General features: G+C 42.5%; 1 protein-coding gene across 2 annotated transcripts; it reads left to right on the top strand.

Moving 5' to 3' along the window:
* The first annotated feature begins 9,972 nt into the window (after positions 1-9,972).
* Positions 9,973-16,903, top strand: Dmrt2 (doublesex and mab-3 related transcription factor 2). Of its 2 annotated transcripts, XM_076843445.2 has the most exons (5): positions 9,973-10,359; positions 11,130-11,688; positions 13,299-13,401; positions 15,118-15,197; positions 15,571-15,626. In XM_076843445.2, the coding sequence occupies exons 2-4, from the start codon at positions 11,167-11,169 to the stop codon at positions 15,159-15,161; spliced, it is 669 nt and encodes a 222-aa protein (XP_076699560.1). In that variant the 5' UTR covers positions 9,973-10,359; positions 11,130-11,166; the 3' UTR covers positions 15,162-15,197; positions 15,571-15,626. The 2 variants fall into 2 exon arrangements, with proteins under 2 accessions (XP_076699560.1, XP_076699559.1); XM_076843444.2 differs by lacking the exon at positions 15,118-15,197 and having other exon boundaries at positions 15,571-16,903.
* Positions 16,904-24,879: the final 7,976 nt, after the last annotated feature.

The following is a 24,879-nucleotide window of genomic DNA, read 5'->3' as shown; positions in this document are numbered from 1 at the left end:
ACATGTGAGGGAATCAATATTTCTTACATTATAGGTTTGCCAGACAACACAGAGCATCTGGGAGTACCACAGAGAATACTGTAACTGGGGACTTGATTATGTGCTTTCATGTATTGGATTGCACACAGAGGCCAGATCTAGTTCTTTTGGAAAAGATAAGCCAAGTCTACTGACTCTGTAATGCTTAAGTAGATGAAAGGTAAGTGCACAGATGTCTGTAGGCATTGTGCAAACTGGGATGAAGAAAAACTATTCTTCATCATTAAAAACCAAAAAGCAACAAAAACAATAAGAACCCTGTGTTTTGACATGCTGGGAGGCTGTCTGTTGACACGAATGTGATGGAGTTGAAGAGGTCTCAGGCTGGGATCTTAAGATGTGTTTACTCCTGGACAAAGAGTCAAAGTCTGTGAGTGGGCAGGAGTCTAACATGTTCCTTGTTATAAGCCTGGCGCTGTGGATCCACTCTCTTCTAAAGAAACTAATCTAGGCTCTTAGTGTAACAATCCTAAACCATTTAAAGGAGGCATTACTGAGTATTTTAGAGGAAATCTTCCCAGTTGGTTAGAAAATCAGGTTGCACAGAATTCAGTTTCTAGTCTCTAGAATCTAGAGCCATGATTCACTCTGTTACTAGTGTCTCTGTTGCTAGTCCACTGGCATCAAGTTTGGTGATCAGTTAATGTGTTTCTGTGTTAGATTTTTGCTGCAGTAATAAAATACCTGAGAAAATCAACTTCAATGAGGAATGATTTATTTTGACTTACGGTTTCAGTTCACGAAAGCCAAGCAGTGGGAAAAGAAAGAAAGAGCAAGTGTGCATGAGTGAGCTACCATGGACAAAATAGTCTCCAAGGGTATGTCCCCAAGGACCCACTCCCTTCAACTAGGTCCTACTTCATGCGGTTTCCCCCACATCCCATTAATAGTCCATTCAACTATGGATCCTTCAGTGGATAAATCCACTGAACCCTGATGATCAATCTGAGTCAGAATCCTTATGATCCAATCATTTCCAAAACTCCCACTTCTGAACATTGCCAAATTTGGGCCCAGGTCTTCAACATATGAACCTTTGGGGCACATTCCACACCCAAACTATAGCAATGATGATCATTCCCAGTTGGTTTATAGCAAGGTTGTAAATTCTAAAAAGTATTATATCTGAAGTCCTAGTAATTACATCTTACTGGTCTAGTTAAATCTTACCAACTCAATCAATGAGACTGCAGGTTTTAATAGAAAGAAATGCAGTGAGCCTTCAGAAGTATACTTTTAAGCAGAGAGGGTGGAAAAGCATTATTGATGTATTGGATTTGTAGATATTGACTATCCATACATTTATATGGGTATATAGATAGCAGCAATATTATTTTATTGGATTCTATTAACACATCATATACTTGGGTCTATTTTTGAACACTGTTAAAATGTCCATAATGAAAAGATAAATAAAAGATAGGAAAAGAAAACAGTCCAGTTTATAGTTCCAGATGGAAACCAGCCTTAGCTAACTGAGACACAGGAGTGGAAGCCCATCCCTTTCTACACAATAACAGTTTCTTTGGAAGAGAAATGAAAAGCACTTGGACCAACCTGTTTATTTGTAAAAGTTTTGTTACCTTGCTGCAGCCCTCCTTCTCTTCAAAGTAACAACATTGCCTTTGCAATGCTTCCACAGGATAAAGAAGTGTACATGGACACTTGAAATCCTGTTCCCTATTGGCCACAGGGAGACAAGGCAGAGGATTTTTGTTTGGCTGATGAAGGAACATAATGGCAACTTCATCTGAGAGACACGAATTGTTTGAACAATCATTAGTCAAACAGCACCTGTATTTCCCTGTGTGGGAGCAAGGAAAAATAATATTTTCATTATACAAATGAGGAAACTGTGGCTTACAGAGGTTAAATGAATTGTGCAGAACTGGTTTTTGGTCTCCCATGTCTTCAGAGCTTAGGCTGGTCTGCACAGCTCTCTGTGAGTTTGTGTCTTATACAGATTGGTCTTTGGATCATTTCCCACCACCAGGCTTCTTCACTGGTTATAAAGTGAAATTCTGAGTCTGTTTCCAACTCTCTGCTTCTCAGGACAGTCTCTGTGTGGACTTACAGAGTTGCAGCAGGAATGGAGGATGCAGGTGGGGAAGGACTGAGGAGCAAGCCAGTGAGGTAATATGGGGCACAGACCATTCTGAGAAGACAGCCTGCTGAATTTGTGTCCAGGGAGATGGAGCTCTTCTGGAAGAAAAACCTGGAGGCTGGGAAGGTCGGGGATAGGTTTCATGCAGAAGCAGCTGGGACCAAAGTTCCTTTTCCTAAGGGTGCTCTAGCTGATTCCTACCGGGAAACACCCTAGAATGATATGGCTTTGAATTTAGATGTGGGTTCGGTTATTCCGAGCCCTGTGCTCTAAACAGATAGCCTCCTGGAAACTGTTTTCTTAACTGCGAAATAAAGAGTTGTGAAGAATCAATAACATCAAGCTGGATGGGTCTGGCACAGAATCTGAGGATTCCAAAATAATTGAGATTCCTTCTTCCTCTTTTCTTCCTTGGCAAAGCCATCGCAAAAATCAATACAAGAAGAGGCCGTCTCCATTCTTCAAAGGGGATGGATGCATCCAGGCTGGAAGAGCAGTGATCAGGACTCGCCCTGAGCCCCCAAAGTAGAAGACTTCACACACTTTTCTCTTCCCTCACCGACGATCCTCCAAACTTCAAAATCTGTCGATCACTGTTCCTCACTGGAAAAGAGGGAGCGCGAGGGCGAGTGCGGTTCGGTTCCTAAGACTGTTGGATCCCGGGCTGCTGGGTCTTCTGTTGGCTTACTGAGCGCGGGTCTAGGCTCCCGCTCCACAGCGCCCCCGCGCGGCCTCCTCCTGCTAGGCGTTGGCCCCTGATTTCGGGGAAGCTTAGCCTTGGAGCCGCGACCCACTGCGGGGGTCCCAGGCGTTGGGCAACGCTATCCGCTGGGGACCACTAGAAACTGGAGGGGGATCAAAGCATTCTTGTGGAGCCCGAAGCGCCTGAGGTTGCAGTTTTGTTAGCCTGGTTTCACCTCGTCCATAAATTTTCTGCAGAAGAAGGGGCAGGAGTTGGAGGGCTCAGGGGCTCTTGGTGGCCTGGAGAAGGAGCCAGGAGTTTCTTGCACCTGCGCCCCCGCGGCGTTAAATCAGTGTGAAGCAAGTGACATCTCCCCCTTTCCCACTCCCTTCCAACGGCTCATCTTCAGAACACCCGCCTGCTTTCTGGGGTCAGCGTTTTCAGAGATTTCCTCCAGCACTTAAAGTTTATGTAGCGCCTCCTTGTAAGGGGCTGGAGCTCGGCTGGCTGGCGTTGGTCTGTGCCTGCACACCCCGCTCCCTACGATCCCCGGGGGGATCTTTTGTATTTTTTTCACCCCACCTAGAAACATTTTAAAAAATACAGGAAAGGACTTTAGAGATAATTCGGTTCCACTTTAATCTCTTCATTTTGCAGAAGCTTAAAGGGAGTGATGGTGAGAAAAGTGGTCCAAGGTCAAGGGTTACTTTAGTTGGAAAAACCAGGGGTTGAACAGGATAGCCCCTAGAGAGCTGTTGTTTTTTGCTAATTTTCTCTCCCCCGCCCCTCCCCCTTGCTTATTTCATGGATGAAATAATCTTTAGGCAGGTCAAGTACTCTTTAAGGAGATTCTTCCCTCCCCTCCCCGCAATTGGCTACAAGATACAGGATCACTCTGCAGATATTCAGATGTCCTGGATAGTCACTTGTTACCCAAAGGCAGAACCAAATACAATTGATCCCTTCTTCTTACATACTCCTTACCAGCCCAGCTCCGCCATGGTAAATGCCATGGAGCATCTGCTCTGTTCAAGTCTTCCCTCAGACTAAGGAGAAAGTTGAGCATAGGGATATTTCTGGCAGAAACTGGGAGGAACACCTCCTCCTGGCAAGAACACTTTTCAGAGAGACTTCCTGAGGTTAATGGCAAAGGAAATACTTTGGGTCTCCCAAGAGCCCAAACATAGACACCACAGAGTGAGTGAGCATCACTCAGGATGGGGCTAGGGAGGTCTGTTTAATTGGCTTGGTCTTTTTTTGTGTGTGTGTGCTTAAAATCCATCAGGACAGAGCTCATCTAGAAGCCACAGGTGCCCATTGTGACTGTGAGAACTCTTTTTGTCACTTGAATGAATTCTCATTGGGTCTAAATTCTAGGGAATTGCATTTTTTTTTTTTTTTTTTGTGAAATTACTCTATAGCTAGGATCAGTAAGAGAAATACGAAGGAGCAGAAAATGTCACCAAAATGTCAAAATCAATGTGAAAGTTTGTTTCTTAGTCTTTTCCCTTTCATATTTTTGTCCTTGGATTTTCTTCATACCCTGGATATTGTGACCTGAGCAAGCAGTCCATGGGACAAGAATTTTAAGATTTGTCATAGCTTCTGATGTTTGTGAGATAAATTAGAAATCATTGAATTTTGTTTTTTAACCTTATAGTCAAGCAATCTGAGGCCCAAGAAGGCGAAAATATTTGCCCAGTGGTCTATACACAAGACAGAAGTTAAAATTTCACCCTTGGACCTGCTCCACCAATACTCTGCTTCTTTCTCCGTCTCTTGACTGCTCTCTACCTGGTGGTTAGACTGTTGGGAAATATGAAGTGTGGATTTGAGAGTGGCTAAAATCTGCCCCTTGAAATGTTAAGCTCCAATATGGGATAGGAGTAGAAGGTGGAAAGTTTTTAAGGGTAAGGGTTTGAGGCCCCCTAGGGAATGCAAGGAAGCTCTGACACTGTCTGTCTGCTGATGTGGCACCAAGCCACATACCCTCTCAGGGCAACCTTCCATAGGAAGGGCAAAAACTGGGGTGAAATCCAAGTCCCAATACAACGCTGAATCTCTACCTCCCCTGAGGACCATTTGGAATGGGTACTGAGAAGTCAAGGAAGTCTACAATTGCCTCATCTCCTGGCTGCTGTAAGATCCCCAAGTGAATTGAGCCACATTCCCCAGCAGGAGGTTGGAAGCTGCCTGGGGGTTGGGGCAGGCAGGCTGGCAGATAGACCCTTCAGATATGCAGAAAGGATTGCTTCACAGTCCATGCATCTGACTCCACATCCCATGCATCTGACTCCACATCCCACTGCAAAGAGCCCATTAAAAAAAAAAAAAAAGTGTATGAAGGCATTGAGCTCCAGGGAAAATAACTGGCCTCCTTGGTCTCTCATAACTATTGTGTAGCTGTGTATCCCTTATTAAATCCTCCATGAACTCCTTTGAGTCCTTCCATTTGAAAATGCAAGGGCATGGACTAAGAGTGTCCCTTCTGTCTTCAGTATCTCTGGTTTAAATACTGCTCCCCATGGAGGAGATGAGAGCCCAGTTGTCTTTACTTTTGGACATGCAGAGAAAGAGAGAATTCTAGCAGCCTAGTGGAGAACAGTTATCTCCCCCAAGTTCCTTTCCCTCACCTCCACCCCCACTGATTGTGACAGGTCGTATATTTGATTACACAAAATAAATTGGGAAATCATATCTCTGCAGTCCCATCTGGGATTATTTATTTCGCTGCATCCACAGCCGGTCAAAGTCGTGAGACTGTACAATGTTAAGAGAAGCTTTCCACGAGAGGAGGTGGATTCGAGGTCATCTTTAGAGAAATTAGAGCCATAACTAGCCACAGAAAGGTCCTTCAACAAGATGCCCAGAAGTTTCTAAACATCAGTCACCACCCCTGGCTCTGCGGCAGGTTAATTTAGCACGCATGGCATCTGAGCTGGTGGTAGAAAAGGGGGTAGGATTCCCACCAGCCGCTTTCTGCATCTTGAGGCCAGAGAGTCTGGGCAGTTGGGCGGAGTCCGGAGGAAATCAGGACTTGAATTTCCCCCAGTCTGGAGCTCTGTAAGGGCCAGTTGGTTGAGATGAAATGATAACAATAATATAAATAACTCTCAAGTACTGAATGCTCAGCATGGGCGAGTCACCCTGTCAGGTTGCCAAGTACTCTAAGGCTAATTCTATCTTGCAGTTGAGGAAGGGGAGGCACAGAGAAAGGTTAAGGATCCTTCTTAGCATCCCCTGGGCCTAGGAGTGGCTCGGACATCTGGGCTCTGGGTTTCCCGCGCGGAGGCGCAGAGCCCTGGCTGGGAATCCGAAGAGCGCAACTCAATTCCTGGCAGCCGGGGCCCCATGAAAGGCATAAGCATGCTGGAGTGGGGCAGAGGGGCCGCGGCTCCATGGCCAGTCCGGAGATGTTGGATGAGTGAGTGGGAGACAATTTGAAACACTCTTCCTCCTTTTATTTAATTTACTATTAGTTTTTATTTTTGGAGAGGTGTTTGGAGAAAAGGAAAAAAAAAAGTCACACCAAGAAAAGAAAAAGAACTCTGCTCTCTCCTGATTTTTTTTTTTTTTTAATTCTGGTTCCCTTGCATGTCTTGCTAAAGGGGTTCTCACCAGATGGGAAGGGGTGCAGATCAAGAGAGATTGCGGGGGGGGGGGGGGGGGGGGGGGGGGGGGGGGGAGAAGAAGAGGGAGGCATGGGGGAAATTCCACCCCTCTCACCGCCTTACAGAGATCCACTCACTGAATCAACTGAGGTGCCTGTGCTTGGTAATTTGGGAGAGGGACTCTGAACTGTATGTTGTAATATAGTGTCAGTTTACAAGCCAAAAGCACTTCACTGAACACATCATTGGTCTCCCCTTGGCCCCTTTTAAGAAAGAGACCTCTATAGCAGAGCCAGAGTCCTTTTGTCTCCTCCTTTCAGTCAAACTCCAGGAAGCATTCAGCCACCTGGCTTTCTGTAGGCTGCAAGTACTGTCACCTCATGAAGAAAGGAATGTCTATAATGGAGCTAGAACTCAAAGACATTCTAGCCTCATTATTACCCAGTCTTCACAAGGAGCCAGGCCAAGAAAGGGCACCCTTCCCATTTTGCAGATGAGGCAACTGAGGAGTGAAAGAATAACTGACTAGGGTTGCACAGACAACAAGCTCGAGCTCAAGCTCTCTGTCTATTTCTTCCGAGAATTTCGTTTATTAGCCAGTTTGCATAACTGTGGATTCCTTTCATAGTCCAATCAAAAGTATTATAATTTTCCCCCAAGAAAAGGCACATAATTTCCAATTCAGTATGGTAGCTTCTCAGACATCCTGAAGTTCTTCCCAGGAAAAACCCTCTCCCACCTCCCCCACAGCATTTCACTTCCCAGAGATTAGTGGGAGAGGGGTTCTCTGGAGGCATTCAGAGAAGGAGGATGGAGTGTAATCCAACAGGATCATGATTACAGCTGCTTGTCCCCAAGTGAAACAGATGGGGGTGTAGGGAAGGAAGGACAGGCTGGGAGGGGGATAGGTGGAGATAGGCAGGATGTTTAGAAAGGGCAGCCGCGCTCTTTTGCAGATTCTTGCTGAGGAGTTGAGGGAGTGCTGGAGAGGAAATATTCTTGGGTCCATTCACCTGGAAGCCACCAGTCTAGCTCCTCCAGGAAGCTCTAGTAATCTGCTTTCCCTACTTCTGGGCCCCATGAAGTAGACACAGGGGGAAAGGCTAGCCCCATCTCAGCCAGAACATTCCCAGGGACTTGTCCTCTTTTTCTGTTCCAAGTCCCAGGTGTCAACTCCACTGTCCTAGGCTTCCCCAACCCCAATCCCATCTCCCCTCTTGAGTTCAATTGTCCCGGTTTTTTGTTTTCTCACTATATAGTTTTTAGAGCTTGAACTAGTTCAAGGGCTGCTCAGCTAGTAGTTTACTTTCAGTTTAGGAAACAGTCTTTCCCTCTTCTGTTCTCTCCCTTCTCGCACTGTCCCACTTCCCCTCAGTGTAGTTACCCAAAGGTAGCAAGTCTTTTTTCTGGACTTTGTTAACATTAATTTTAAATGCGGGTTAATGATTTCATCTTGACCCGCATGCTTGGGCTTAAAAGCAATAAATAAAATAAAAGCTCAGTTTGCCAACCCCTGCACATACAATCTGCTCCGGTGGTGGAAGTATATAGTTTGCTTGCAACAGGTTTGTGGAGCAGAAACACTGAAATGCCTGTTTTTAAAGGTAGAAATGTAGCTAGCACAAGGAGATATGGAAAAAAACGAGAATGATTTGATAAGCAAACAAACAAAAAAAGTTTCATGTTATATTACAAGGGTGCCACTCCTAACTCCAAGTGGTAAAATCAGAAGTGGTGCAGGGAAGTAAACAAAACAAAAACCGAACAAACAAGGATGCACTGGCAAACCCACTGTGAGTCTTGCAACGCCAACTGGGGGCTCCTCAGCAGAAGTTTCTGATACTTCAGAGCAGAGGCCAAAGTAGAACCAAAGTGCTTAAGCCAATCCTTGACTCTCCCCTGGATCTCTGGGTGACTCAGGACTCATTTCTGAACTTAGGTTCATCACTGGAAGAACAGGGATAATAACACATTTTTGCTGTGGTCAAGAATTCACACGCTCCAGCAGAGGTTAAAAAAAAAAAAAAAAGCCCTTTAAAGAGATATACAAAAGGTAAAACTCATTGGTGTTTATTAGGTGGTTCCAAGGAAAGGGCTGGAAGGTTCCTGGAACCTTTTGTCTCCTGTCCTAGCAGGCGTGCACCGCTCCCAAATTAGTCTCAGAGAGACTCCTAGAGAGATTGAAATATCTCAAGGAATAAGTCTCCTTGAGCATCGCCAGCAGCGCTGGGGAAAAGCACCAGCACAAATAGAAATCTAGTGCCTGGTGGCCAGGGAAGAACTTAACATCACCAAAGGCACGGGATACCTGCCTTTCCAACTGCCCGCATTAGTTTCAGTCTTTCCTAAACAGCCTTTGTTCCCACTTCTCTGAGCCTGGTTAACTTCTAACATTCTGATAGAATCATAGAAAAGTAGTTAGAAGCAGTTCAGCAATTTACTTCACCCAACAAATATTTATTGTCAGTCTACTATGTATGTGCTCAGTACAAGGACATCGAATTTCTTAATCTGTTTCCTACACCGATCCTACTTGAGATGGCTTGACTAAAGATGAAATTAGAAAAGCTTCTATGTGATTTTAAATATTTAGCTCAAAAATGAAATACAGCATTGAAATAGTTTATTAATTCTTTCGATTTGTTGGAAATTTAATTTTGTTTTAGACATTTTTAAGAAGGATTTTTTTTGAGGGAGATGAAAGAAAGTTTTTTAATACATTCCTGCATAAAAAGGAATTCTTTTTAAAAAAAGCTTTGTTTAAATGCATTATTAGAGCGACTCTGCTGTACTGTATTTCTTAGAGGCGTGCATTTCCATTCTCTCCAAAATTAATTGTAATAGCTATTGAAAGCAGAAAAAAAAAAAAACTTGTAGTTGAGTTGGCCACCTGCCTAACAAACTCTATGAAAGTTAATGAACTATTTTGCATTCCTGAGGAGGAGCAACGCTATCCACAAAACACCCACAAGTATTTGTACGTTAACTAGGCTCCAAGGTGCAAGATAACCGTTAATTTACTAGTGCAGGAGAGAAAAAGGATGATGCTGTGCTCCCGATTTCAGTGGCCTTATCTCCGCGCCCAACTTTGGTCAGTGATTGAGTCGCAGAAATACTGGAGATGCTGATAATGCAGAGACCAACGCTAGCTTTTTCTATCTCTTATTTTTTACCTTCTGTTGTGGACAACGCGATTCGTAACAGTGTGTCTCTGCCCATTTCCTAGTCGGTGAGATAAATGGCGATTTCTTCCCCGCAGGTGTCCGCACACTTCAGATTTAGCTGCGGGACCAGAGACCCGGCTGCATCGAAGGCCCGGCGGGCCGACTCTGGCTGAGAGTTCGGCAGGGAGGAGCGCCTCTACCGCACCGAGGAGGAGGGCGCCGGGTCGGCGAGCCTTGACCAATCAGCTTGCACACCGCCTGACATCCGGCCAATCAGAGGGCTCGAAGCTCCGGGACCAGAGTGGATAATACAAGGAAGGGGAGCCGAGGCTGGAGACTGAAACGAGTGGCTCCGTGCAGAACGCAGCTGCTGGCGTCCGCTCCCAGATCCGGAGATCTGAGCCGAGCCGGGGCTGTCCGACCTTTCCCCACCCAGCTTGGGTCAGAGGAAGCCGAAAGTGGTCTCAGCGAAGTGAAACGCCCCAGGGTGCAGAGGACCCAACACAAGGTCGCTGAGTTCGGGATGTGCCGGGCGAGGTTGCTGAGGACTTGACTCCCCTCATCCCCTTCTCATCTCTCATCCTTCCCCACTATCCAGTGGGCTCTGGGCCTCCAGCAATCAGCACACTCCCACCCCCGATTTCTTGGCAAGGGGTGCAACCCTGATTTCTCCTTGTATGCACATCCTGCAGCTTGAGAACCAGATCTCCAAGCTGGATATCTTTTGACTCGGCTCCTAGCCCGGGCCTCAAAGTCTCGGTGAGTGCTGTGATGCCGCCTGGGGTGTCAGGGAGGGCTGAGTCATCTTTCCTTATCTTCGCTATTTTACTTGGATGCCTTGTTCTAAAGATATAGACCAAGCCCTATGCACATAGAACCCTGTGCGGTCCAAGTACTATTGATGCTAGAAGGCATCTGCATCTTTATTCTGTTGCTTCTCTGGAGCTCTAATGACAGCATAATGTTGATTTTCAACTGAGTATTTGCGGGGTAGGGGAGTGATGAAAGGATCTCTTCAAGTCCACGGAGGAGTACTTGTGGTGTTGTAGGTTGGTGAAAGACATTTGGGAAGCATGGAGTGGTAGATCTGAAGGGTCCCTTGTAATCAAAAGAAAACTAATTATTCCATCAATGTTCTTATATTCACCATGGCCATGCTTGTTGGGTATGGGAAAGCTTGACAAGTGGCCTAAATTGGCCTAGTTGGACACAATACAGACGTGGTTGGAGTCAGTGAATTATTCAGGGACTTACTTATCCAGAAAGTCATATTAAGCCAAAGAGGGTCACTGTGAAAGGTCAGGTGCTCACAGAGTACTTGGAATTAATAAAATATAATCCTTGTTGGTTGCAGATCCCCGGGACCCCTAGAGATAACAAGACAGACACGTGAGAGACATGTAGAGGACAGGGTACATTAAGGCGATAGGTTGGCAGACAAGAAACTGTAAACCTGAAACTCAGGAAAATCTCAGGGATGGTCCCTGATGGCGGCAGGTGGGTTTTTGGGCTTATTTGTGTCTTCCCAGAGTGTGCGCAGCTGAGCCAAGCGAGGCACGGCGCGCAATGGCCGACCGGCAGGCAGGCCCAGGGGCCGGGGACTGGGAGATTGACGTGGAGAGCTTGGAGATGGAGGAGGACTGCTGCGGGGCACCGCCAACAACGCCGCCGGGGCCCAGCCTGTCACCCGCGGACGGGGATGGCGAGGACGACGAGGAAGATGATGAGGAGGACGACGACGCGGAAGAGGGCGACGGCGAGGAGGCAGGAGCGTCCCCGGGGGTGCCGGGCCAGTCGGAACTGCACCGGGGACTGCTGCCCCGGCCGCCCCCGGCGCCTCAGGCCCTTCCAGTCCCTGCCAGGGCAGTAGAACGCGGCGCGAACGCGGGCGGCAGTGTGGAACCGCGTAAGCTGAGCCGCACGCCCAAGTGCGCGCGCTGCCGAAACCACGGCGTGGTGTCCTGTCTCAAGGGCCACAAGCGATTCTGCCGCTGGCGAGATTGCCAGTGCGCCAACTGCCTGCTGGTGGTGGAGCGCCAGCGCGTCATGGCCGCCCAGGTGGCGCTCCGGAGGCAGCAGGCCACTGAGGTGCGTACCCACCAGACCCGGGGCGCGCTTCCCCTGTGCGTCTCGGGCCATGATAAAAATCTTGTTCGAAAGGGACCCAACACTTGCTCGGTGTTGGCCCAGGGCGTCGGGGCGCCGGGCTCTTCTGCGGAAGGGTGATGGGGACAACTCTGCGCACATTGATCTGTAGGGTTGGGAAGGAGGTAGGGATAGCGCCGGTCATCACTGAGGAACTTGGCGTAAAAGAAAATTTTTGTATTAAGAAGGAAGAAGACTTAAAGATAGACACCTTGAAAATAATTAGGCCCATTTGAATCATTATGAGAAAATTGTTTCATTTTTGTTTTTTACGTTTTAAAGTTAATTTTGGTGATGTTCTGGCGAGGGAGGGGGAAGAGAGTGGTTGTCATGCGGAACAATTCTTCGTGTACTCCTAGTGCGCATAGCCTAGAGGAATAATACACATAGCCAGCCGTGCGGGTAGTGCTTCCACTGTTAATTGGCTTTTGGAGAGAGCTTGCTACCCCGGGTTACAGAAGAGACGAAAAGTGCTTGGGAAGTTAGGTGCCCGCAGCTACTGTTTATGCAAACTGCCAAAGAACCAGAGCGGCCTCCCACCACTGCGGCTCCGGTTGTGAGGACAGCCAGTGTTATCTTCAGGGTCCCTGCATTTGGAATGCTCAGCCTGAGCGAGGCCTTCCCCAGCTTTTTGACACCCTCTCACCCCGCAACCTGTGCAGGAAATCCAACCTACTATCCGCATGCTAGGCAAGCGTGCTACCGCTGTGCTACATCCTCAGCCCATGGGAGAAATTTATTTTACTTTTTTGGTGGAGAGGGACTGGCAAGTGGGACATCATACATACCAAAGCCAGTCATCCCCAAGGAAAGCCTCGGAGAGAGCACTCAGGGCCACCATGGAGTTGGTCATTCCTGTGTTGGGCATGGTTCACCACGGGGGCTCTCCATTCCTGTACTTCTCTGCCGCCCACTGGATTGAATGCGGGCGTCGAAGGGCCCGGAATCTCACTGACTTGATGGTGACCTGAGGGCTGAGTGAGGGGGTATCTTTATTTTATCTCCTCAGCGGCCTCCAAAAGTTTTGGGAGCTTTCAAGTGCACCCCAGTTGCCCAGTGAACAAACTGGCATTTACAACCAGACTCTGGAAATTCTGTCTTTCCCCAGCAATACCCAGCACTCCACCCCTCTCACCCTATTTCTCAGAGAAACTCATCCCGCATTATTGCCCAATCCTGTCCCTGGGCCTACTGGGTGCTCAGAATACTCTTTCAAGCAGGGCTCCTACTGTCTCTTCACCATGGATTTCACCTCCCCTCACTTCTGGTCACAGGTATTCTTTGGGGTGAGTCTGTGAGTGACTGTGGTAGAGAAAGCCTGGAGTCCTGCTCACCAGTTGTCGGTTTCAGAGATAGCCTCCACCTCCTTGCCTAGGGGTGCTGATATTAATTTGTTTGGAATCTTTTTTTTTTTTTTTTTTTAACCATGGGATGACAAAATAAATATATTTAGGCTGGTAAGGGTTTCTAAATGCCTTTCTGATACCCCTTCCCTCTCCCTTCTCTTTCTCACAAAATCTTTCAGGATATTATTTTGTTTCTTGTGTTTACAGGACAAGAAGGGGCTTTCCGGGAAACAGAATAATTTTGAACGCAAAGCAGTGTACCAGAGGCAAGTTAGGGCACCTAGTTTGCTGGCCAAAAGCATTTTAGAAGGTAAAGTAATGCCAAATTATCCTTCAGCTTTTTAAACCAAGTTGAGTGACTCTCGTTGCTCAGGCATATGACATATTTATTAACTCTGCAGGAGCTATCTGAGAAGACACTTTTTATTAGCAAGTTTTCCTCTAGGAAGGAAACTGGGACACAGAAAAATAAATCTAGTGTACCTGCCAAGGTTTTTAATCACCATCAGTTTAATAATCCTAATCATTTTGTCATCTGCTTAATAGTTAATGGTTAAGATAGAAGACATGAAATTGTAACAGTGTGAGAGGGATGTACAAAGACATACCTCCAAGTGATCCTGGGGCAGATGTTTTGCAAAGAAAGAAATTCTCTCTCTCTTTTTCTCTGTGTGCACGTACACACACACACACTCACACACACACACACACACACACATACTTTCTTTAGTTGCAGCAGGAGCTAAATGTACAGAGTGAGTTTAACAGCTATCCATGGACAATAAGGACCTCTAGTCTGGGTCTCAACATCAGATTCCACCACTTTTCAATGTACAATTTTCCTTTCTAGATATATTGGTAATTGTTGTTATTCCACACTTCATTTTCTTGTCTTTGATGGTCAAGATTGTAGAATCTTAAAAAGATTTTGAATCAAACAATTAGAGTAGAAGTTTAAACTGAGTAGAGTGAAATCTGTAACTCTTCTCAGGCTTTCATTTTGTCTAAAGCCTAACGATATGTTAATTTAAAAAATATTACTTGTTTTAAAAAAATTCTTTATTTGGATATGAAATTTATCTTTTGACATGCTAAGCAATACCATGACTATCTTTCGCCATTTTCTTTAAATTTAACTATATATTACCTTATATTTTGCTTCTTCATAAAATTCTCCTTGAAAAGTTGATTTGTTTTTCTTGAGGTAGACATTTGAGTTCTGCATTTTTTGTGTAACTTCTGAATTTGGTTGGTTCTGGATAAATTTTAAAGTTTGTTCCTGTCTCACTCTGTGTTGTGCACTTCTGACCTTAGAGCGGGTTCTCATGAATTAAGTATGAATTTGGTAAACAGATGTATACCAACCATAGGGAGGTGCACATTGGTAAATTGAAATTTTGCCAAAGCAACTTGAGAAGTTTGAGGACTTACATGGAATAGTAAATTTAAGTAAATAACTTCCTGGCAAACACTTGGCATAGAAATGGAAACATTACTTTTCAAATTTTATTTTATTTGCAAATGAGTATGATGGGTTTGTCACTATGTAAACACTAATATCACAATGGATTCTTCAAACAAACTTGATAGTGGTGTCTGAGGATGATGAAATGCTCAAAATGTTTTATGCTCTCAGGAATTCTATTTATATTATATTAATCTAATCTTTGTTTTTGACTTTGTCTCTATTCACGTAATGTGCAATAGCTTAATCTGTGTTCTAATGATAACTTGTTCACCTGTTTTGGTATCTGGCCAACCTTATTGGAGCTTGGGAAAAATGCTTGAAACCTATTATTTTCAGTATAGTAGGGGATATTGCTCCCTCCCCCCTCATTTTGTTTTGTTTTGCTTTATTTATACTCGTAGTCAGGGGAAGGCATGATTAAATTGTTCACTGCAAAGCGTGTTGGGCTAGTTAACAGCTCTTTTCAATTTTCTATGCTTCTCTGTTTCCTTAAGTCTTTTTTTTTCTTTTTCTCCTCACTAATGTCCTTTAACTTTCTTTCTTTCTCTTTTTTCCTAGTTCTCCTTGGATTATTCTACAACTGTATCAATGTGTACATATGAGTCATCTTTAGAAAATAAAAGTGGCATCAGCTCTAGGTATAGCTATCTTTTTTAATAGTGAAAAAAAGATGACATGAAAATAAAATACTGAAGCCAGATGGTCAGCTTTGTCTCTTACTATGCAGGGATCTGGGAAGAATATTAAAATCTCAGTTAATAATGTACACTTTTCAAAGAAAACAAACCTATACCAACAAAACAACAGTAATGAGAAATTGTAATATGAATATCCTTTTCCCAAAGAGACCCATTTAAAATTGAACCTATAGTTTTGCTTTCTGTATAAGAATATTAGTGACATAGAGATAGTTGTTCTGCTGGTTTGTGGGGTTTCTTTTGCCTTCTGGATTTTCAGAATTTTCTTTCCTAGTTGTTAATCTCTACCCTGTGCACTGTTTGCTTATTTTAGGCTATCGTCCCATAACAGCGGAGACCTACCTAGGAGGCACCCTACCTCTACCTCCCCCAGTTAGTGACAGGATGAGGAAAAGAAGGGCCTTTGCTGACAAAGAGCTGGAGAACATTATGCTGGAGAGAGAATATAAAGAGAGGGAGATGCTGGAAACGTCCCAAGCTGCTGCTGCCTTGTTCCTGCCCAACCGCATGGTGCCTGGACCTGAATACAACTCCTACAAAAGTGCCTACAGCCCCACCCCAGGGGAACCGCCCAACAAGGACTTCTGCAATTTTTTGCCCACCTGCCTTGATCTCACCATGCAGTATTCAGGGTCTGGGAATATGGAACTAATTTCTTCTAATGTCAGTGTGGCCACGACATATAGACAGTACCCCCTGTCCTCCCGATTTTTAGTCTGGCCCAAGTGTGGCCCCATTAGTGACACTCTCCTCTACCAGCAATGCCTGCTAAATGCTACCACCTCAGTTCAAGCCCTGAAACCTGGGGCCAGCTGGGACCTGAAGGGAGCACGGGTTCAGGATGGACTCAGTGCAGAACACGACATGATGCCACCCAAACTGGAGGGCTCCCTTGTGCTGCCACACACGCCCGAGGTCCAGACCTCTAGAAGTGACCTTCAGGGTCACCAGGTTGTCCCAGAGAGGTCTGCCTTCTCCCCACCCCAACGGAATTTCTCTCCCATTGTTGATGTGGACTCCCTGGCAGCTCAAGGGCACGTCTTAACCAAGATCAGCAAAGAAAACAGCAGGCACCCTCTGCCACTTAAACATAATCCATTCCATTCACTGTTCCAGCAAACGCTTAATGACAAATCAGGTCCTGAGTTGAAAACACCATTTGTCAAAGAGGCCTTTGAAGAGACCCCAAAGAAACACAGAGAATGTTTGGTCAAGGAGAGCCAGAAGTACACATTGACAATAGATAGGTGCGCAAAGGACCTTTTTGTAGCTAAACAGGTTGGAACAAAACTCTCAGTGAATGAACCGCTGTCATTTTCTGTTGAGTCTATTCTTAAGAGGCCTTCGTCTGCCATCACTCATGTGTCTCAGTGAAAGGCTGCTTAAGTGGAAAGCTGGATTTTCTGCAATCTCAGTCCTTGCCATGTGCTTTTTTTTTTTAAAGTTAAAATGTTTGTGTAAAGAAATTTCTAATGTAAGTGATGATGATTTCTAAAAATTCTATATATTCATATGCATGTACCTTTTCTTACCACATAAATATATTTAAACTTAAAGATGGACATTGCTTAATGTGCAAATTGTAAAGTTCTGTGCTTTACACAGCATTTCATAAAGCAATAAAATTGACACTATCTTTTAAAAGACCCAATGTTTGCTGAAGCAAATAGCTGTTTCTGCCTAAATGAAAAAGCGACTGTTATGAAATGTGTTCTTTATTTTTCTATGTTTCTATGTATTTTTCAGGGCTCTTACTGATCACTGGGCCCCCAGGAAAACTCTTACAATGCTTTAGCTTTGCACTTTTTTTTTTTTTTTTTTTGAGCTGGTGCGGAAGGATCCTTGAGCATGTCAGACTAAAGTTCAGCTCACTGAACTTCATCTCCAAACCTAGCTTTGCATTTTGAAGGGCATATAAGTTTAGCTGTGCAAGACAGGACAAAATAAATTTAAGGAGAATGTTAGGGCTGTTTGCATTTTTTTCATGTTCATAGAATAGTAATTTCATATAGTTGATTAATTTGAAGGAAAATTTGAAGGAAATTAATTTTAAGGAAAATCAAAAGTAATGTCTCATCTCTGTGATGATGTGGGTTCTTGGAATGGATTTCTTTTAACTGGGACTTGGTTTCTCTGCTATGGCCGTGTGTGAGAGCCCTCATCCTCCTTTTCAGGAAAGAAACGTCTCTTTGAACATTTCTGGTTCCTTTGAACAGTCTATGATTGCAGGTCACTAGGGGCCACAAGGCAGATTCTCTTGTTGGGTGCCATCAGTTCAGCCCATGGTGGTGCCAAACCTCTTCTTGGCTCTTGTGATAGTTTGCTGTTTGAGAAAGGTTGGTGATAATGGGCATATAGAGTCAGGCTCAGGCACAACTCTCAGCTGCTCCCTGGGTACCAGCTTTTTGCCTTTGCATTGACACCAGTGTGACACAATGTCACAGGATTTCAGTGTAGTTTTCTTCTGACATACAAACATTGTCTATTTCAGTTGCTTGAGCTGACAGTTGCTGAAGCCTGCAGATGTTTATCACAGCATGAGGGTGGCTTCTGAGTCTTACACTTTTTCTTCCCTGTTTTATGTTCCTTGTTACCCTCTTGTTTTTCTCAACAAAATGTTAACTAATGTTACTCGTTTTATCATGAGTGATGAAAGAAGAAAAGACATTTATAAGAGTATTAAATTCATCCTTTAAGATCTCACCTGCGGATCCTAAATCAAGTTCTAAGATATTTTAGTCATCTCAGTATACAAAGCAAAGAGCCAAATATCTCACCTTTATTGTTGCTACGAGGCGGCCTGGGTAACAAGAACACTGAAGTTGAGGAGGGCTGTGAAGTGTGCCAAGTGCTCAGCAGTTTAAAGATTTTATTTCTTGCTCTTGAAAACACATAAAATTATTTAAATATGATTTTGCTACTGATGAGCTCACGTAAACCTCCAGGGGTTCTCTGACTTGTTGCTTAAAATTAGCATCAATTTCAAAAACAACAAACCAACCGTTAAGTTGATTTTCAGTCTGTACTTGTAAAGTAATATGCAGTTTTGTTGAGTCAAATTTATTTATTTTTACTATTGCAAATGCCAGAATGAAGGGACCGTTGCCAGAGGAAAGAAAATGAAAGCAGACTGAGATTCCAATAACTGTTGAAGATTATCATTAAGTGGAAAAGTGTTTTCCAGCCAAGTATGCTCTGGTGTTAGAAAATCTAACTCCAATTTCCCCTCCTGGTCATCTCTGCTCTATCTATATAGTCCCTCATTTTTTGACAAAAACTAGACATTTATTTTTTGTGTCAAATGTTAAATGTAAGCAGTATTGAATCACACTGATTCAGAGGGAATGAGGAGAAACACATTAGAATAAGACCACATAAGGAGCTGGGGTTGTGGCTCAGTGGTGGAGTGCTTGCCTCACATGTGTGAAGCACTGGGTTCAATTGTCAGCACCGAATATAAATAAATGAATAAAATAAAGGTCCATCAACCCTAAAAAATATTAAAAAAAAGAATAAGACCACATTAAAAAAAATCTCAACAAGAATTCCTTCTTAACCCCAAAATGGATTTTCTCTTTCTTACTCCATATTTATATTTTTGAATATTCATATTTGACATTTTTTTCCTTTTATGTTTGATGAACATAATTGGGGCTTCTTTTCTTCTCTGTTTCCATATCATTTTAATCCCATTAAGTGAATCCAGTTGGCTGTGGGTATTAGTGGTTTCTCTCACATTACTAGTGACCAGAATTGTATTGTTCTTGAATGTTTCTGAGGGTCAGTACTTTTCCTGGCACATTTATTGGCACACATGCATTAGTTCTGCTGTAATGATGAGTTCTTAGAATTTCAAACCTACCAAATCTACCATCAGCTGCTTAGTAAGAGCTTTGTACTTGGCTCTGCTTTTTTAAAATGATTTCTCTTCCATGAGAGTGACTCTAGTCTTCAAAGAACACTGTCATTGACATATTAAATCAAACCTGTGGTTCAGTTTAAGCATTTTCTGTGTTAAAGGCAAAAAGTGGATTCAGCTTTAATCATTTTTGAGAACATAAAAAATAGTAAAACATGCACATTTTCTTCATCTTAACTCACAGTTAATACAGCTTTAATGACTTATTTTCCTTTCATTTCAACCCTCAAGAGTTATTTTCTTTTTGCTCTGTTTGCAGTTATCATAAGTTTACAACAGTGCTTCTCAAACTTTAGAGGACAACTGAATCCCCTGGGAATCTTGATAAGATGCAGATTCAGATTCCATGGGTCTGGGTGGGCCTCAGATTCTGCATTTCTAACAGACTCCCAGATGCTGCTGCTGCTTGTCTTCAGACCATACTCTGAGTAGCGAATGTTTATATTTCTGTTATTTTAATGCACATTTAACAAATCTGCTTAGATTTCAGGTTCTCATATAATAGAATTAGCATGAATAATTTAATATATATTAATACTAAAAACAAAACAAAACAAAACACCACCTCATTTCCCTTTCTCCTAACCCTTTGGTGTCAAGTAGGACAAGACCTAGGCAAAGACATTCAGCACACATGCTTTGCTCCCCTTTTCTCCCCCAGAGAAGTTGTTTTAATTTGGTTAAAAAAATATACTATTTTTACTTGTGAAGTGATAAAAAGATAAATACACATGACACAAAACTTGCCATCTTAACCATGTTTAAGTTCAGCATTATTAAATACATTAACATTGTTGTGCAGCTATCACATCCATCCATCTGCAGAACTCTTTTATCTTATAACCGTAACTCTACCCATTAGCAGTAACTCCCTTCCATCTGGCAACCACTGTTCTACTTTCTCTATGAATTTGATTACTCTAAGTACCTCATCTAAGTGGTTTCATGTAATTGTCTCTTTGATTCTAGCTTATTTTATTTATCACAGTGTTTTCAAGTTTTATTTTATCTTGTAGCATAGGTTAGAATTTCCTTTTTAAGGCTAAATAATATTCCATTACTAGTGTGCGCACACATCCACTACATTTTGTTTGTTTATTTTTCTGTTAAAAGATACTAGGTTTGCTTCCAATTTTTCACTATTGTGAATAATGCTGCTGCGAATATGGTTGTATTGGGCCATTTTCTGTTGCTATAATGAAATATCTAAGGCTGGGTAATGTATAAAGTGAAGAAGTTTAGTTATCTCACAGTTTGGGAGGTTGAAAGTCTAAGATTGGGAAGCCTTAATGCTTCAGCCTCTGGTGAGAGCCTTTTGTCTATTTCACAACATAGGGGATGGCATCCTGATGAGATCCTGAGATAGGGAGAGAAGAGTCACACACCAAGAGGGATTCAGGGTCCAAGCTTATTCTTTTTATAACAACTTAGAATTACACTGATTCTTCTAAAGGTGGTGCCTCCAATGACTCAACCAACTTCTGCTAGGCCCCACCTCTTAAGGTTTCTAACACCTCAGGACCACCACACTGGGGTCCAATTTCCCAGCATATAAACTTTGGGGGACACACTCACACTATGTTTAAACCGCAGCAGCATGCAAAGATCTCTTTCACCCAGTCCTCACTACCTACTTCACTTGCTACTTGTATTTAGGAACTGAGCTTTCTCAAGTATACTCTCTCTCTCTCTCTCCCAATCTGTCCCTCTTCCCCAGCATGTGGGACATGTCTGCTAAACACTGCCATTGCCCAGAGAGGCTCCAATATCAGTTTTGTACCTTTTAATATGAGTTTAAGGGAGTCTGTACTTAACAGTTTAACTCTGATTGTGTATTAAAAGGCTGTGACTTGTATTAAGACATATCCCAGAATTTCTTAAGCAGTCTCAGAAGCACTAAAGAGCAAGACAATGACTGAAGGTCAAGATAAAGAAATAAGGAGAATTCACAATTCCCTGTAGAATAACAAAGATATCACTTCATATCAAAGCCGGGGTTTCAGCAGGGACTAGAGTTATTACAAGCCCACCTGATTTTATTAATTTTAGTTAAATTTTCTTTGTTTCTATTCTAGGTCTTTAGGGGTAGACTCATTTTCATGAGATCCTGTGATAGGGAGAGAAGAGTCACACACCAAGAGGGATTCAGTATACAACTTGTGGGTCTGCTAGTTCTTGAGAAATATAAACTTGGGCCTGTGGCATCCACTTATTTTAATGATTATACTATGCTTTTACCATGCTCTGTGCCTTTAGTTCTTTTGGTTTCTAACCTGTTAGGCATAAATCCATTTAGGGCATGCTGGACAGAGACACGTGGAAGTAGGTCAGCATCTGGTGGAATGATAAATGCTTAATAATAATTAATATGTGTTACAGCCTTCCAATTTACAAGGCACTTTCACATATTCTCCCTTATATTCCCCTCATAAATTCTATAAAAATTTAATAAATGGCCATATTAAGAATTGAATCAGATTGGGGTTGTGGCTCAGTGGTAGAGTGTTTGCCTAGCACGTGTGAGGCACTGGGTTTGATCCTTAGCATCACATAAGAATAAGTAAATAAAATAAAGGTATTGTTCCATCTATAACTAAAGAAATAAAAAAGAATTGAATCTAATGTATAATTATAATGCACCAATAAAAACATTAAAAAGTTGAATCTACATCTGTGTGTTTGTGTGAATGTGTATGAGGATTTTTCCAGTTGCAACATAACTTGATACGGCTTAATCTATCTCTGTACTTTAATGTGTAAATACTAAGTACATGTAATGCTTACATGAAAAACATAAGATACATCACATCTGTATAATTTTACTTGAACAACAAAATATAATTCTATGTAGAAACATGTGCATATTCATTCTACCTCCATTAAGTTACACACTCATACACACAAACATGTACACACATCAGTCTCATGGGATTTAAGACCAATTGGGATAAAGAATAAGAAAGAAGACTCCTAGGGAAGAACCACTGACAGCTCCAGCTGTCACACTGTGGATCCACTGTGGCATTCACACCAGGGCCACACTTTCCTTGGACTGCTTCTAGTCCATGGCTGAGTAGAGCAGGGTTGCTGGAAAGGAATCATTTTTGCCTTGTCCTAGGACTCCTCTAACAGGCATCCTTAGTTGGGGAACTCCCTTTCCAAATAAATTGTTATAAATGTTTGATGGTCCTGAAAACGAACACCTCTGTTCTATGCCTGGGCTTCTGAACAAATCAAGACATAAGACAAAGGGGTTGGCATTTGGAGATTAGATGTTCTTATCTATTTCTTTCTCTACTATTACCATTATATGGGAGAATGGGATGTATCTCCAGAATTAGGAGACTTCCTAATACTAAACTCTCAAATTATACAGACTACCCACCTAGAAACACTGTGAATACTAAAAAAACCCTCATTTCCCTTTCTCCTAACCCTTTGGACAAGACCTGGGCAAAGGGTCTTCTGCTCCCCTTTTCTCTGTCTCTTTTTTCCCCCAGAGAAGTTGTTTTAATTTGGTTAAAAAATATACTATTTTTACTTGTGAAGCAATAAATACACATGACATAAAACTTGCACCTGACCCACCATACCTCCCAACTATTCAGGTTGGCTCTTGAAAGAAAGGGGAAAGGAATGGGAAGAGCTACCATGCCCTGTGCCTTTCCCAAGCTCACCAATCGGGTAAAGTCACTCTCCTTTTACCCTTTACTTTATATGTGCTACCTAAATTAAAGATTGTCTAGTTTTATTTTATTTTATTTTTTTAGAATAAGAAACAAAACTGGAGAAATGACTTCGTTTAACCTAGCTGGAACTAGGACATTCAATATAGCATGCTGGTAAGCTCTGAAGTAGTATTTTACTGATGAGTTTATCGTTCAATATTATTATGTAGTATGATTCAAGGGTATATGCTGCTTCACTGAGTTTTTTTTTGTAATCAAAATGTTTTATTATGGATATTAAGAATTCAAAATAAATAATAAATCCAGGACCCAGGAATCTCATTGCTTCTGATTCCTGCTCAAATTTTTCCCTCTTTCACACTTCACATTTAATATAGTATCGCTTTTCAGAAAACTTTTAAAAAGTTAAGGTTCCTTACATGTGGTGAAGTTCCTACATTTAATGTTGAAAATGAGTGAATGTTTTCCTAATGTACATTTCCAGGGAGAATGACATTCACTGAGTCTTCATCAAGTCATTTTCATGGAATGTTATCACAAAAGATTATCACAGGAAAGTGATTGTGATGTTGTAAAGCTGTGAAGACGAACCAATAACATTTTCCCTTTTAATGGAGTTACTATAGAGGTATCAGGAGGATGTCATCGACAAGTTATGTCCCAGTTTAGCAAGACATTTAGTAGTGTTTCATTGGGGGAAATTTTAATATCCACAACAGTGAAGTCAAGGGGATTTGTAACTATTGACACCTTGCTTCAGAAACACTGAGAAATATATCAACATGAGTTTTGAGAAAGGTTGTTCATCTCATGGTCTCTAGGTCCTCTTGTTCTAGATCATATCCTGGATGGTAAGGGAAGACACATACAGTGTGTTTATCAAATTGTGGATGAAATTAAATTGGGAGATCTAGCTACTATTGTTGATGGTACAACTGGGCTAGACTAAAACTTGTGATCAAAGGGCAAATCTTATTTGGATTTTATAAATGCCTGTCACCCAATTAGAAAACCACTTGTTGTAAGAGAATTAACTTGATGTTCATTGTATATGAAAATAATCTGGGAGTTATAAAGACTACAGAATTCAAAAGGGACCAACAATGAGTCATGATTATAAGAAATTGCTAATATAAACATGGATTCCATTAATAAAGATTCCAGATGAAAGGACATGTTAGCTACAATGCATTTTCTTCCATCAGATCCCATTCGTTCCAGGATATGGGAATTTGTGACCACTTCTGAGGATTGCATTATTAACAGGGTCATTGATGGATTTGATAATGTGGCTGGTAAAAAGACTGCAAGTCTGTTTAATTACACAGTTAAGGGCATTGGGGATGTGGCCTGGAGGAGACATATAAGGGGAAAAGTTTGATTTGTGTTTTCATCTGTTTGAAATATTTTATTTATTTATTTTTTAAATATTTATTTTCTTTAGTTTTCGGTGGACACAACATCTTTGTTTGTATGTGGTGCTGAGGATCGAACCTGGGCCACATGCATGCCAGGCGAGTGTGCTACCGCTTGAGCCACATCCCCAGCCCCTGTTTGAAATATTTTAAAGAGGAAATTTGGTTCCTTGAGAGTTTCTAGAAGAAACAATCAGTGTTAAGAAGAGGATGTACAGGGGTTCAGAGAAGCACAACAAAAGGAAGGCCACCTTTCAGCTGGGCTTGTCCATCCATGGACTGGTCTGCTTTGTGGAACACTGCATTTGGAGGTCTTCATATGGAACAAAGAAGAAAACCTTGCATTGAGCATGAGATTGGATTAGCAAGCAGAGACTGCTCGGTTAATCGCCATATCATACATCTTAGCACACAACTGGTGTGGAGACGCACTTGCTGAATGTCAAGAATCTTCAACTCTGATAAACCCAGATTTCATGACAAATTACTTATAGGAAGGATTAGATGAAGTATTTGTTTTTTTCCAAGCCAAACTCTTTACAAAAATCACACTACCAACTTGTTCTTTTTATTTTCTACTTCTTAAAATAATAGCATAT

The sequence above is a fragment of the Callospermophilus lateralis genome, chromosome 2 (assembly GCF_048772815.1).
Source record: "Callospermophilus lateralis isolate mCalLat2 chromosome 2, mCalLat2.hap1, whole genome shotgun sequence".
In the NCBI taxonomy this organism is placed as follows: domain Eukaryota; kingdom Metazoa; phylum Chordata; class Mammalia; order Rodentia; family Sciuridae; genus Callospermophilus; species Callospermophilus lateralis.
The sequence above is the reverse complement of the archived record's forward strand: the minus strand, read 5'-3'. Positions and strand labels throughout refer to the sequence as shown.